This window comes from Phyllostomus discolor, chromosome 10, assembly GCF_004126475.2.
Source record: "Phyllostomus discolor isolate MPI-MPIP mPhyDis1 chromosome 10, mPhyDis1.pri.v3, whole genome shotgun sequence".
Classification (NCBI taxonomy): Eukaryota; Metazoa; Chordata; class Mammalia; order Chiroptera; family Phyllostomidae; genus Phyllostomus; species Phyllostomus discolor.
This window is the reverse complement of record NC_040912.2, coordinates 83013758-83026776: the sequence shown is the minus strand read 5'-3', so window position 1 is coordinate 83026776 and position 13019 is coordinate 83013758. Positions and strand designations below refer to the sequence as shown.

Here is a 13019-nt window from a genome sequence, read left to right as displayed (position 1 = left end):
CATTAAACACATTCAGAGCTTCTTCGTCATCTTGAACAGACACTCTAAGCTGATGGGGCAGTAGGTCCTCGCTGCCACCCACCCCCAGGCCCTGGTCACTTCCACTTTCTGTCTATGAATTTGCCTCGTCTCCATATTTCCTATGAGGGGAACCATATGATATTGTGTCTGGTGTACTTCCCATCACATCCCCAACCAGGTCGTTGTTACCACTTTTCTTCCCCCGTGGGGTCCCTTGGAGTCACTCCAGCCCCTCCCTGCCGCCACGCCCACCCAGCTGCCCAGTCCCCACCCCATCCCATGCATTCACGACAGCGTCTTTTGTTATGTCCAGTCTCTCCCTCATGCAGCCACCCCATCACTGCATGCCTCATGATTTTATCTAGTGCAACACTGTCAGATGAATGTTCTTTTTTTTTTTTGTTTTTTGTTTAATAACACAAGTTTCGAGCATACAGTTATGTAACACATCATCAGTACATTGCATGGTGTGCTCACTACCCCGAATCTACTCCCCTTCCATCACCATATATTTGACCTCTTTGCCCTCTTTATCTGCCCCCGTTCCCTTCCCCTCTGGTCACAGCCGTACCCTTGTCTGTGCCTATGAGTTTGTTTGTTTGTTTTCATTTGGTTGTTGCTTCTTATTTTCTATCCCACATATGAGTGAAATACTGTGGTTCTTGTTATTTTATTTTTTTAAATGTTGTTTATTTATTTTTAGACAGAGGAGAAGGGAAGAAGAGAGGGAGAGAAACATCAATATGTGGCTGCCTCTCACACAGCCCCTACTGGGGACCTGACCTGCAACCCTGACACGTGCCCTGACTGGGAATTGAACTGGCAACCCTTTGGTTTGCAGGCTGGCACTCAATCCACTGAGCCACACCAGCCAGGGCAAGTTTTTGTTCTTTTTGTCTGAGCTGTTTAGCCTGATATTCTCAAGATCCATCCATCACAAATGGCACTGTTTCCTCCTTTTTTATGGCCAAGTAGTGTTCCACCGTGTGCGTGTGCCGCATCAGCTTCATCCAAGCGGCTGAGTATTCTGCAGACACCACACACCACCTTTTCTGCTCAGGGCCCTTCAGCGGCCCCTCAGACTCCTGGGTGAAGCCCAGGACCCCCTCCTGGCATTAAGGTCTCCTGTAATCTTCATCAGTCAGCCATCTGACCCTCGGGTCCATGGCTAGGGGCAGGCGTTGGTGCCCTACAGACCTCATCTTAACTTAGTTATCTCTTTTAAGGCGTTATCTTCAAATATAGTCACACTCTGGGGCTAGAACTTCAACATATAAATTTGGGGGGGCACAGTTCCCATAAAACCACCCTCCCCCTCCACTCCCTCTATATTCTCCATACTGTCCATCCTCCACCCCCTCCTAATCCTTCTCCTCTGTCCGCCGCCCACCCACCCTTCCCTCTGCGTTCCTTCTCTTGCCTCCAGCTCGTAGCCCACCCTTCGTGCCCATTAAATTACCTTGCCCTCCTCGGGCTGCTGTGCAAGGCCCTGAGGCTGCAGAGGCCCAAGCAGCAGGTGCTGCCTTTCACAGTCTTTTCCAGTCTGATTAGAGAGACGAGACTCACATGGGAAAGAATCAGCAACAACAGAGCCCAGGTGCTTAGAGCGGGGGAGCCGTGCAGGCGGCGGGTGGGTGCAGGATCAGGGCAGAGAGGAGATGGTGAGGCTTGTCCTCAAGCCACCTTCAGGCACAGGTGGGACATTCTCTGAGCAACAGGAGGAGAGGAGCGAGGCCACCACAGGCAGAGGACGGGTGGGAGCCAGACCCGAGGCAGGGATGTGCTGTGGGTTCAGTCCCATCGGCTGCCGGCAGAAGCCACACGGAGGAGGAGGCGGGGCAAGATGCTGCGGGCAGTGGGGCCTCCGACGCTTCACGCCAAAGACTCTGACATGAGAGGCCTTGGGACTGTTGGAGGAAGGGCCTTGCCGTGGGTGATTGTAGCCAAAGGTTCCGCACTAAATGACTCGTTAGGATAAAATTTAATCCCAGTGATTCGCTGGGATTCACTGTAGGTTCAGCTTTCTTTACCTTCAGTGAACTTGGGGACGTGGGGGGACCATAGTCACATCTAAACCCAGGTGACAGAGCAGAGAGCTAGATGGCCAGTACTCAGGACTGCTGCTCCGGAGACGTGCACTCCTGGCTGGCTCTGCCTTCAAACAGCTGTGTGATCGTGGGCAAGACACTTAACCCCCCTGGGCCACGCACTCCGTGTTGGATGGTGGGAGGATGGGACTAGGTCAGAGGCTTCCAATGGCGAGTGACCAGAGCCCCAGTGTGTGAAACCTACGGGAGTGAAGTGTCGGCTGCTTCGCTCCACCCGCCAGGCCCTCCGGGAGCTCAGCCTAAAGGTCCCGGAGCAGAGGGTCGCTCAGTTCCTTCAAGCTCTTCCGTGAGAGCCAACCCCGGGCCCCCAGACCGCCCTCCTGGTCTCTCTCAAGGGGTCCCTGTGATCCTGGGTCTGTGTGTGAAAACGAGTACTTGGTTTTCAGCTGAGAACCCCCAAAACTTTATGAACTTTACGTAACATCCATTACTGTGTCCATCATAGAGAACTCACCCTTACTAATTTTTACCCAAAAGTATTTAACAGGTACTGACTGCAGATAAGAACGATTGCTAATTACCCTAAAGACACAAAAAGAAATTGGGTCTCTTATCCTCTCAAATTCACAACTTTTTCTTGAAAAAGCTGCACACCCTTTTTAGATGTTAGATGTTTTTATTTTGATGTCAATATTAACAGAAGCTCCCACCAGTTTTGCCATTGCTTCTGCACACCCTCCTACCCTCCCCCACACCCCTCGCTGGCGCCGGTGGGAAGAGAGCAAGGGGAGGGGTTAGAATCACCGACTCAGTGCGGTTGGGTCTGGCCAGTGTCAGTACGCGTGCAAACACTGGTGGGCTGGGATGAACGTGTTAACGATGATTGTGGGTTGCGTGAGGCGCACTCGTGGGTGCTCAGTGGCTATCTCAGCCCCACGTCCCATGTTGTCCTCGTTTTTAAATGCTTGATTAAATATTAATATCTAAAGTATTAGAGACACCTTTGTTGTCCTTAACCCGCTACGCCTATTTTGTCTCCCCCTTTTCCCCACCCCCAGGAAAAAAGAGGAAGGTTTGCAGACCTATTGGATGCTAAATATTTACGGACCACGTTACAGATCTGGGTGATATGGTAAGAATGTAGCTATTTCAAAATGAATGTTAAAGAAATAAGCCTTTGGAGAAAGACTACTGAATGCTGTTGGGGAGAAACACACAAAAAAGACCCAGCGATCTCTTATCTTTCTACTAATACCACCAACCAAAGAAATACATAAAATAAAACATTTTTAAAAATGGAGAGAAAGAAAAGAATCCTAATTGTCTAGGAGGGGGGTCCCACTCATGGCCCGTCGGTCTCAGGTGGCCCAGTTTGGCTATAAATGTGGCCCAACACAAAATTGTAAATTTACTTAAAACATTGTGAGACTTTTTGTTTTTGTTTTTGTTAGTGTCTGTGTGTTTAATGTGTGGCCGAAGACAACGCTTCTTCTTCCAGGGTGGCCCAGAGACGCCACACGGTGGGACACCCCCGGCCTCCAGTTTTTCACTTTTCATCCGGGCACAGTCTGCTGTTCACCGTTACAAACCCACCTAATGGCCACAGCTAGAGACTGACTGTCCCAAGTGGTGGGAAGGGTGTGCAGTGGCGGGGACTTGCATACGCTGCTCATTAGAGTTTGAGTTAGTGCAACCGCTTTGGAAAACTTTTTGGAGATACGTCCATTATAATCGGAAGTCTGCCCAGCCTGTGGCTCCGCGGTCCCGCTCCTGGGTTGGTGCCCAACAGAAATGCACACGTGCACTTTCCAAACACTTACACGAACGCCACGGCATTGTTTTATTGGTAATAGCCCCGAGCTATCAACAACCCACAGGCCCGTCAACAGTATAATGGATAAATTGTGTTGTGGTCAGAGGATGCAATAGCGCACAATAACAAAGACTAGGCGTGACACTCGGCACAGCTGAACCTTACAAAGGCGGGTAACGAGCAAAGGGAGCCAGACACACACAGTGTGTGACTCTGTGCACATTGTGTGACTCCGTTTGTATGGAGATAGAAAATAGGCAAAACCGGTCGACAATGTTTGAGCTCAGGAGAGTGGTTGTCTCTCTGCCTTCTTCAGAATGTAATCGTTGTTAATAGGTTGGTATGTCTCCCCTTGAGACTTTTTAAGTTTTGAAAACCCCCATATTCAGAAATGAAACAAGTGAAAGCTACTTTAATAACAAGGGGAGAGATTGTGATGGCTTTCCTTGAAAATATGTCCTGAGGACAATTTCCAAACACGCATGTGAGTGGGGGGATCCCGCGAGGAGCTCGGACGGGCTCCCCACCCAGATCGGACCGTTGCTCACCTTCCCCCCTGCTCGCTCAGTGCGTGCTCCCCGTGCTACCGTGTTCTCCACAAGCCCCGGGCTTCTCCACTCTCCCTCCACAGATGCTTCATTAAGAATCTCAACTGCTTGGCCCTGGCCGGGTGGCTCAGCGGGTTGGGCGTCATCCCACAAACGGAAGGGTAGCGGATTCGATTCCTGGTCAGGGCGCGTGCCTGGCTTGTGGGCATGCGTACACTGACGTTCCTCTCCCTCTCGCGTGGGTGTTTCTCTCCCTCCTTTCCCCTCTCTCTAGAGAATCAATAAGCAAGTTGCTTCTTGGCCTTTTGGCTGAGATCTGTGTAGAATCAATAAGCAGGCCCTCAAGAGGATTAAAAAGAAACATTTTCTTGAGGACATTTTCTTAGATGACTCCAATCCTGTAGCCACACAGACAAGATTAACGATCATCACGTTAATGACATCCGAGACCCAGAACAAATGTGATGACCTCTGATTGTCCCTATGCGTATTTCCACAGGTGGCTTTTAGAACCATTTCTGCAAAACCCAGAGGGACACAAGGTGGGGGGTCGGGGGGCTGTTCCAGGGAGTTTCTTGACTTCAGTGTATGAACTTCTCTGTATGTTACTCTTATATTTCAACAAAGATGCTTATTAAAGAACAGGAAGAAAATATAAAGCGAAACCGCAAAGCTTCTGTGGCTCCTCAGGGCCTGCTGAAGGCGCTTTGTGATAGGTCCAAGTTCTGCAATGACCCCAGGTTGACCCCACTCCCGGGGATTCACTGGGACGCTCATTGGGATGCTGATGAGATGGGGCTGTGTAGCTGTAATTGAGATCACGGGGCCTGAACACGGGGAGGGGATTCTGGGTTCAGCAGGTGGGCCCCATTGAGTCACGTGAGCCCTTCCTTACAAGAGGAAAAATCTCTCCAGCTGGAATCAGTGCCCTGGAGAAGAGAAAGCGAGAGGAGGCAGAGGAGGGCAGGAGAGCACAGAGACTGCAACCAGGAGAAGGGTGGACCCCGTGCCGCTGGTTTTGAGGACGAGGAATGAGGGAGGCCCACAGAAGCTGAGAACAAGTGGCTGGCAGCCAGCGAGGGAACGGAGATGAGTCCTACGCACCCCCAGCCGCTCGGGCCCGGCACCCCAGCCCCGGGCCGCACTCTGCCCGCCATCTGGGTGAGCTTGGAAAATGGATGCCTCCCCCCGGAAAGCCGCACGACCCTGTCTGCCCTCTCATTCCTGCCTCTGACCCTCGGGGCAGAGCTGCCAGCCAGACCCACGGAACTTCTGGCCTCCAGGACTGTGAGACACTAAATGTGTGTTGTGTTCGGTGGCAACCTTTGTGCCGACTTGTGTCTGCAGTGACAGAAAACAAACCCAGAGTTCAGACTCCTTTGCCAGGCCTGTGGGGTCCTCCCTGCCCCCCTCCTCCTGCTGTTGCAAATTTGTTTCCCGATGTGCGGCCTCCAGCGGACCCCCCGCCACCGCAGCTATGTGAGCCGGCTTTCTTCTCTCTCCTCTCCCCTCGCTCTGCCTTCCACGGGAAACGCTCCCACGTCTCCCTGTCGCTCTGGGTGGCTCTCCTCACAGCCGCCGTTTCTCACTTCCAGGCTGGGCATCTCTTTCGCCTACTATGGGATCATCCTGGCCAGCGCCGAGCTGCTGGAGCGGGACCTGGCCTGCGGTTCGAGGCCCGCGTCCGGGACCTCCGGGACCTCGGAGGGGAGCCCGAGCTCCTGCCGCTGCCGCGTGTTCACCCCCTCCGACTACCAGATCATGATCTTCAGCACCATCGGTGAAATTGCTCGTGAGTGTCTCTCGGGTTGGCTCCCCCCCCCCCCCCCCCCGGTCCGGGTGGGGGGCAGGCAACTCAGAGCCTCGGAGGGGAGACGCGTGGCCCTTCATAGACCTGGCTCCTGCCTGGGGGAGCTGACCACCACCCCGCCCCCAATCAGACCCACAGCCTCCTGGGGGAGCGGGGGTGGCGGGGGAGAAGTGTGGAGGACCAGAGCTTCGAACTGCTGAATTCTGCCGACTCTAAGATGCATTTTCCCTTCACATTTGAATAGCCCTGGAATTGGGACGTCTTACAATGGCGTGTTAGATTTTCGTCTGCAGTACTGTCTGTTGTAGCAGACATAAATAATGATGCGTAAAATTCAATGGCACCTTGAATTGGGTGGAAAACAGCATAAAACACTTAGAACGTACATGCAGCAAGTAGGCAGTGTTGGTGATAAGCATCCTGGGCATGGACTGTCCCCCACCACACACTCCGGGGCTTGTCGCTCTGGGGCCTCGCGGGCAACGTGTGCCCAAGGGCTCCTGACGTCGACCGCCCTGTGCCTGGGGTCTTGGCAGGAAGAGGCTCGAGGTTTGGATGAAGTTGCCTCTTTCTGACGTGACACGGAGGAAGCCAGTGTTGATAAACGCCACTCGCCTTCGAGGTTCCCGACACTGTCCTTGTCGTTTGCCTTGCAGTGAACCCTCTGAACATCCTGGGCATTAACTTCCTGGGCCGGCGGCTGAGCCTCTCCATCACCCTGGGAGGCACGGCTCTGTTCCTCCTCCTCCTCAACATCTGCACCTCAAGGTACTTTCTCCCCGGTCGCTTCAGAATCACTGGGCTTCGCGCAGTGGTTTTACGGTGGGGTCTTCCATCCCGTAGTGCACACTGGGGGTCGGGGTCGGGGTCAAGTCCCTTTCACCGGGAGGGCAAAGAGCGGGCTGCTTGTTCGTCTGAATGGCCTTGCCTGGCGTCCACCCTGCGAGCTCCCCTTCCCCCTGACCCGGCCCCTCGGCGGCTACCACGACATGCGGACCAGTGTGGGTGCTCCCACTTTGCCCCCCCTGAACGGTGTGGGGTCTTCATGTAAAGCTTCCTGGGGAAATGGGGCTCTGGTTGTTAGTCAAATTATCCTGGCCATTTTCAAGAGAGTTTATTGATACATTGTACGTATATACTGTGTATTATTATATGTCTATATAACTGTGTGTATATGTATATACACACATATATAAACACATGTATAAACACATATACACACACATTTATATATATAAAACATAATCTGTGGTGTGAAAATTAATTTTACTCTTAATTTGTGACCCTAGAGTGGCCTCAGTTATAATGAATACCTATCAGTCACTCTGCAAACCATCTGCACCATTTTTGGGGGGTGGGGTCCAGGCTGGAACGGCCCGCTACGGGGTAGGAGAAGGTGGGGAGCGGGATCGGAGGTTTGAGGCAGGTGTGTGCGTTAGGGCCCCACACTCAGGCCAGCAGCGAGGCAGCCGGTCACCAGTGTGCGTGTCAGCCTCTGTGACGCACTTGGCCGGGCCACGGAAGGCCCTCCACGTTGCCTCTGGTGACTTCTCTTGCGTCCTGTTCTCTAGGGCCGGCCTCATCGGCTTCCTCTTCATGCTGCGGGCGCTGGCGGCAGCCAACTTCAGCACCATCTACATTTACACCGCCGAGGTTCGTGTGGGGGTTCGTGTGGGGGAGGGGTCGGCTCTGTCAGGGTGCACGGCAAGCTGCTTACAGAGGTTGTCCGTCCCCGGCGGCGTCTGTTGTCTCATGATGACTTTCTGGAAAACAGCCCGTGAAGACGGTGCCGGAAGCTGTATTTGACAGGGAGCTCCCCTGCCCCACTGAGGTTGGCGAAAGCCAGTGTCTGAGAACAAGGGCAGGGCCTGTCCCATCTCCCCCAGGCAGCATTCAGATGAAACACAGCCCCCTGTCCCAGCGCCACCCGCAGCTGCGCGTTGATGTTAAAATGCAAAACTCCTGATCTCTCTCTTTGAAATTAGAATGTATTTTTTCACCTTTATTCCTTTGAAAGATCACGCCGCCTTCATCTGTTGTTTGCTGCATGTGGCTTAAATGGAAACATAGCAGTAATTTATTCTGTTATTTTATTGAATTGACATCTGCTATATGCAAGGCGCACTACCCAAGGGAGTGAGAGGGTCTTCCCCTCAACCCCCACTTTGAAAGAGCTACTGTTCCCAAAAACAAACCCCTTCTGTGCAGGAAACAGCATCGTAAAGGGAGACAGCAGTGCTACTGGGACTGATGAAGCCGCCTTCATGTCCGTTTCTGGGAATGGAGGAGGCGGCCTGCCGTTCACGTTACAGACCTGACGTGTCGAACACATTAAAGTCACAGAAAACTATTCCCCTGTCGTAAAAATAGGAAATTATGACGTAGTTGACATATACAGAACACTTCATTTAGTTCCATTAACATCTCCTGGAATTATCTTGAGTATTTAGGAGCCCCAAAAATCAGGGTGTGCCAATGATTGCTTCTAAAGCTATATTTGGACATCTTCAATTTGACATTTTGGAATGTTTTCACTTAAATATCATTCCTAAGTATTTTTTTTTCTGATGCTCATTTAAAAAGTCATCCGTTATTCTATCTCCCAGAATTGTGAAAACGTGAACAAAGGACTTTATTGATAGTATGTGGAGAAAAGAACATCACCATGTACCTGCATCCACGTTTTCAGGTACAGTGAGCAGCCTCACTTTCTAGAGAGAAAGCAAGCCCCCCACCCACAAAAGCTTGGCACCCCCAGACCGTCCCCTGCAGACACAGCAGGGCTGGTGGGACAGGAACATATTTTTTGCATTTGGTGTGGTGGCTTGTAACAAGATGTGGTCTCGTAAAGGGGCTGTGTGCTTTGTTTTAGGGAAACGATAAAAACTGTTTTTTGGTGTTGTATGGCACCGAGAGAAAATGCTCCAGGGTTTTGAAAAACCATTGTTTCGTATATTCTCTCTATCATCTCATTTTTAATAACATTTGCTTATAAAACGACTTCACTGGTTCCTACAAGAATTCTGAATTAAGGAAATTCAGATCAATGAGTCTTCACTATACCTGAAAGAACGTTGCGGGAAGAGAGTGGACTTCGCGGCGGGAACGTGGGGGAGGGAGTCGCGTGTGCCCGGCACTTGGGCGCTTCTTCACCGCGGCCTCATTGAAGGGTTCGCTGCATCGTTGTTATTCTGGGTGCGTTTTCCTCCAGTGGAACCAACCACCTTTATGCAGTTACGGCTCCAAAGTGGAAATCTGATGTCTGATCCCAGAGCTTGCTTTTCTAAAATTATATTTTGAATATTAAAAATATAATTTGGAATTATATCCTCACTTAAAGGATAGTTTCTAAGTGTTGATTCTTTCTGTGACAGTTACGGTTTAAAAGTGCAAAATTGTGTATCTGAGGAAATGAATGCCTTCTTCTTTATCCTATGTAGAATATTTGGTATTTAATATGCAGGGGTGGGCGAAAGGAGGTTTTCAATTGTGAGTGCATGAAAAAGTTTATTCTTGCATTATTACTTACTAATTATTATATTTTTTAGTTGTCTTCTTACTATTGTTATTATTTTGTATCCTTACTTAGGATTTACCTTTTAGGTAGTAATGCTGGCTGGTAACTTCCCCACCTTTGCCCACCCCTGTGTTGGTTGCCTGGCCTGGGGAGGGGAGGGCGGACCAGAGGCCTGACCTGACCCATGCTCTCTGCCCCTCCCTCCAGGTCTACCCCACGGCGATTCGCTCTTTGGGGATGGGGACCAGCGGCTCCCTGTGTCGCATTGGAGCGATGGTGGCACCGTTTATATCCCAGGTACACCCAGGGGTCTCTGCGGGGAGGGTGGGTCTGAGGGAGGCGGGCGAAAGGGACCCTGGGTCCCTTCCGGTTGAGGGTGTAACCCAGGATTTCTGTCCACTGAGTGCATTTTCTCGCGGGGCCGTTTTCCATTGTCTGGTGAATCTGAATAGAGAAAGAAGCGGAATTACTGAGCGCAGGCTCACAGCCAGTCAGTAGCAGGCATGGCGGATGCGAGCAGGTTTTGGACTTTGCTGGGTGTTGCTGGGGAGGATGCAGAGGAAATGGATGACACAGGAGGTTGAGTAGCTGAATGAAAATGGGCTCTGACTGTCACAGGTGTGCACAGGTAACCAGGTTCTTAGTGATCGAGGACAAAGAATTGAACTGAACGCACAAAATTTATAGCATAAAGAAAGAGGGAAGATTTATTAAGTGAGAGTACACTCCACAGGACACGGGAGTGGGCCAGCTCTGAGCAGAGAAGGGACACGTGGGCTGGGGGGAGTCTATTCTTATAGGGCAGAAGCCCCCTTGCTAATCTTTGGCGGGCTTTTCCTGTGCAGGTACAAGGAGTTGGATTTCAAAGCTACTGCGCATGTGTGGTTTCCCATGATTTTCTTGATTGGCTACTGGAGAAGGGAGTCCCACAATGTTATTTCATTATAATGATATTATAATGAATCAGGGTAGTGCACAGGTACATTCCATGATTCAGAGTTATCCCAGAAAACAGGAACAACCCGTCTTAGGGGGTCTTTGTCATGTATGGATGTTTTCTACTTCAGCCCTGAGGGGCCTCTGGAGCTTCCTTCCTGACTATCTGCTGCCTCATGACTTGGGCCTTGTCCAGGGGTGCAGGTGAATAATACAGCCCAGCTGTGCAGGCAGGTGGCCTGAGGCAGGGCAAGTCCAGTGCTCCAGCCAATCAGACTCAGGCTGGGATCAGATCTAGGCCCAACTGGGACCCACGGACGGAGTGTTGTCTCAGGAGGAAAACAGGCATATGTGGTGATCTGCGTGGTCACAGCGCCTCAGGGGGTTAAATAGCTCGCCCCCTTCGGTCATCCTCTTTTGGCTACAAGAGAATGGGCTGCCTGCGACGAAAGCAGGGGTGAGGCTGGGCCCTAGGGGGGCCTGGCCCAGGCAGTGGGAGCGGATGGGAAGCTAGGGCCTGTCCTCTGCAGGTCCGCCTGGGCCCGTGGCCCCTCCTCGCCTCTCTGAGCGATCAGAGTGTGCAGTGCTGGCCTGTGTGTGCGGCCTCCTCACGAATCCTAAACGTCCGAGTGTGTCCTCAGAGCCAGCCCCCAGGAGACAGTGATGCACTTGCTCCTGCATTCCTAGAAAGGGACTCTCACGACCAGGTCTGGTTCACTGTTCACACTTGAGCTAAATCAGTTATGGCCAAGAGTCGGGGGTATGTACACATGAGGCTGGAGGGGATTTGTGGTTTTATAATAAGAAATATTATAAATGGTCTTTGTCTGACACAGAGCTCCTAAAACCCATGCAATTTCCTAGGTGGCAAGAGCCACAAAGGTGTGTCTTGTTATGTTAATGAGGTGACTGCTCCTGAGGACGGGGATTGGTTGCCAGGAGAGCCGATCCTGTGATTAGAGGGTTGGACCTCTCAGCCCCACCCCCCTGACATCTTATGGGGGGAGTGGGGCTGGAGGGGGAATCCCTCGCCAATGGCCAGGGCATCGGTCAATCAAGCCTGTGTGATGAAGCCCCCATAAACCCCCAAGGGAGGGTACGGGAGCCCCCAGGCTGGGGGACCAGGATGCTTTTGTGCTCCACTGTGCTGGGCCCCAAACTCCGCGAGGACAGAAGTTCCTTTGTTTGAGCTCCTCCCTGTGTATTTCTCAATCTGGCTCTTGAGTCAGACCCTCTAATGTCCTTTATTATCAACAGACAGTCTAGTGGGGGAGCAGGTTTCCTGAGTCCCATGAGCTGCTCTCGCACATTAATCGAATGCAGAGGGAGGGCGTGGGGACCCCTTGATCAGCGGCCAGTTGGTGGGAGTGCAGGTAATAAGCCGGACTGTGAGGGCCTCTGGAGGGGGGGCCGTCTTGAGGGACTTGCTGCTCCCTCTGGGTAGGTAGCGTTGGAATTGAGTTGCGTGGTGGTGGAGGGAGATCCTTCCAACTCCCGCCACATGTCACGCATTATAACTGGGTGCAGGACCCAAAACAGGGGTGCAGTTTTCAGACAAAGTGCTGTCACGGGCTGAACAGACTGCACTGTGTATTTCCTGTAGCTCATCAGAGATTGTTACCCCTAACTTTTTACTGTCTTGCGAGTGTTTTCCCTGTCCGTCTTAAGGAAAAATGGGGGCAACTTTTGTCTTGTCATTTTGCTTTTCGAAGTTCTTTTATACGTTCCCGCCATTTTCAGAAAAGGGTGTAAAGGGGACAGGCAGCAGCTGAACACTGGCCCTGCTTCCGGGGGATCAGATCAGGGAATGGTTTGTTTCCCAGGATCCAATCGGGAACCCAGTCTGTCGGGACATTTTCTCTGGGTTCCCATGGGTCGTTTTCTGGGGGCTGCGCTGCACTTGGTGGGTTTACGGATAAGAAGCGGTCCCCACCTGGGGCCAGGTCTCCTGGGGCCACGCCGCTCTGCTCCTTGGCATCTTGGAGCTGAGGCATTCTCAGCACTTCTCAGTGTACCTTGCCTGTCTTTCCACGCCTCCCTCATTTTAAAAGTGAAGATAAATAACCTGGCTGGCGTAGCTCAGTGGATTGAGCGCGGGCTGTGAACCAAAGTGTCACAGGTTTGATTCCCAGTCAGGGTACATGCCTGGGTTGCAGGCCATGACCCCCAGCAACCACACATTGATGTTTCTCTCTCTCTCTTTCTCCCTCCCTTCCCTCTCTAAAAAATAAATAAATAAAATCTAAAAAAAAAAGTGAAGATAAATAACAGCGCTTACTACATAGGTTTGTTCTGATAATTAGCTTAGATTAAAAGATGTAAAAGC

General features: G+C 51.6%; 1 protein-coding gene across 1 annotated transcript in view; it reads left to right on the top strand.

Moving 5' to 3' along the window:
* Positions 1-13019, top strand: part of SVOPL (SVOP like) — a 59920-nt gene that overhangs the window by 25374 nt on the left and 21527 nt on the right. Inside the window, exons 9-13 of the mRNA XM_036010945.1 lie at positions 3128-3201; positions 6026-6222; positions 6897-7008; positions 7812-7893; positions 9965-10054. Of these exons, the coding sequence (XP_035866838.1) occupies positions 3128-3201; positions 6026-6222; positions 6897-7008; positions 7812-7893; positions 9965-10054 (555 nt within the window). The remainder of the gene's footprint in view (positions 1-3127; positions 3202-6025; positions 6223-6896; positions 7009-7811; positions 7894-9964; positions 10055-13019) is intronic.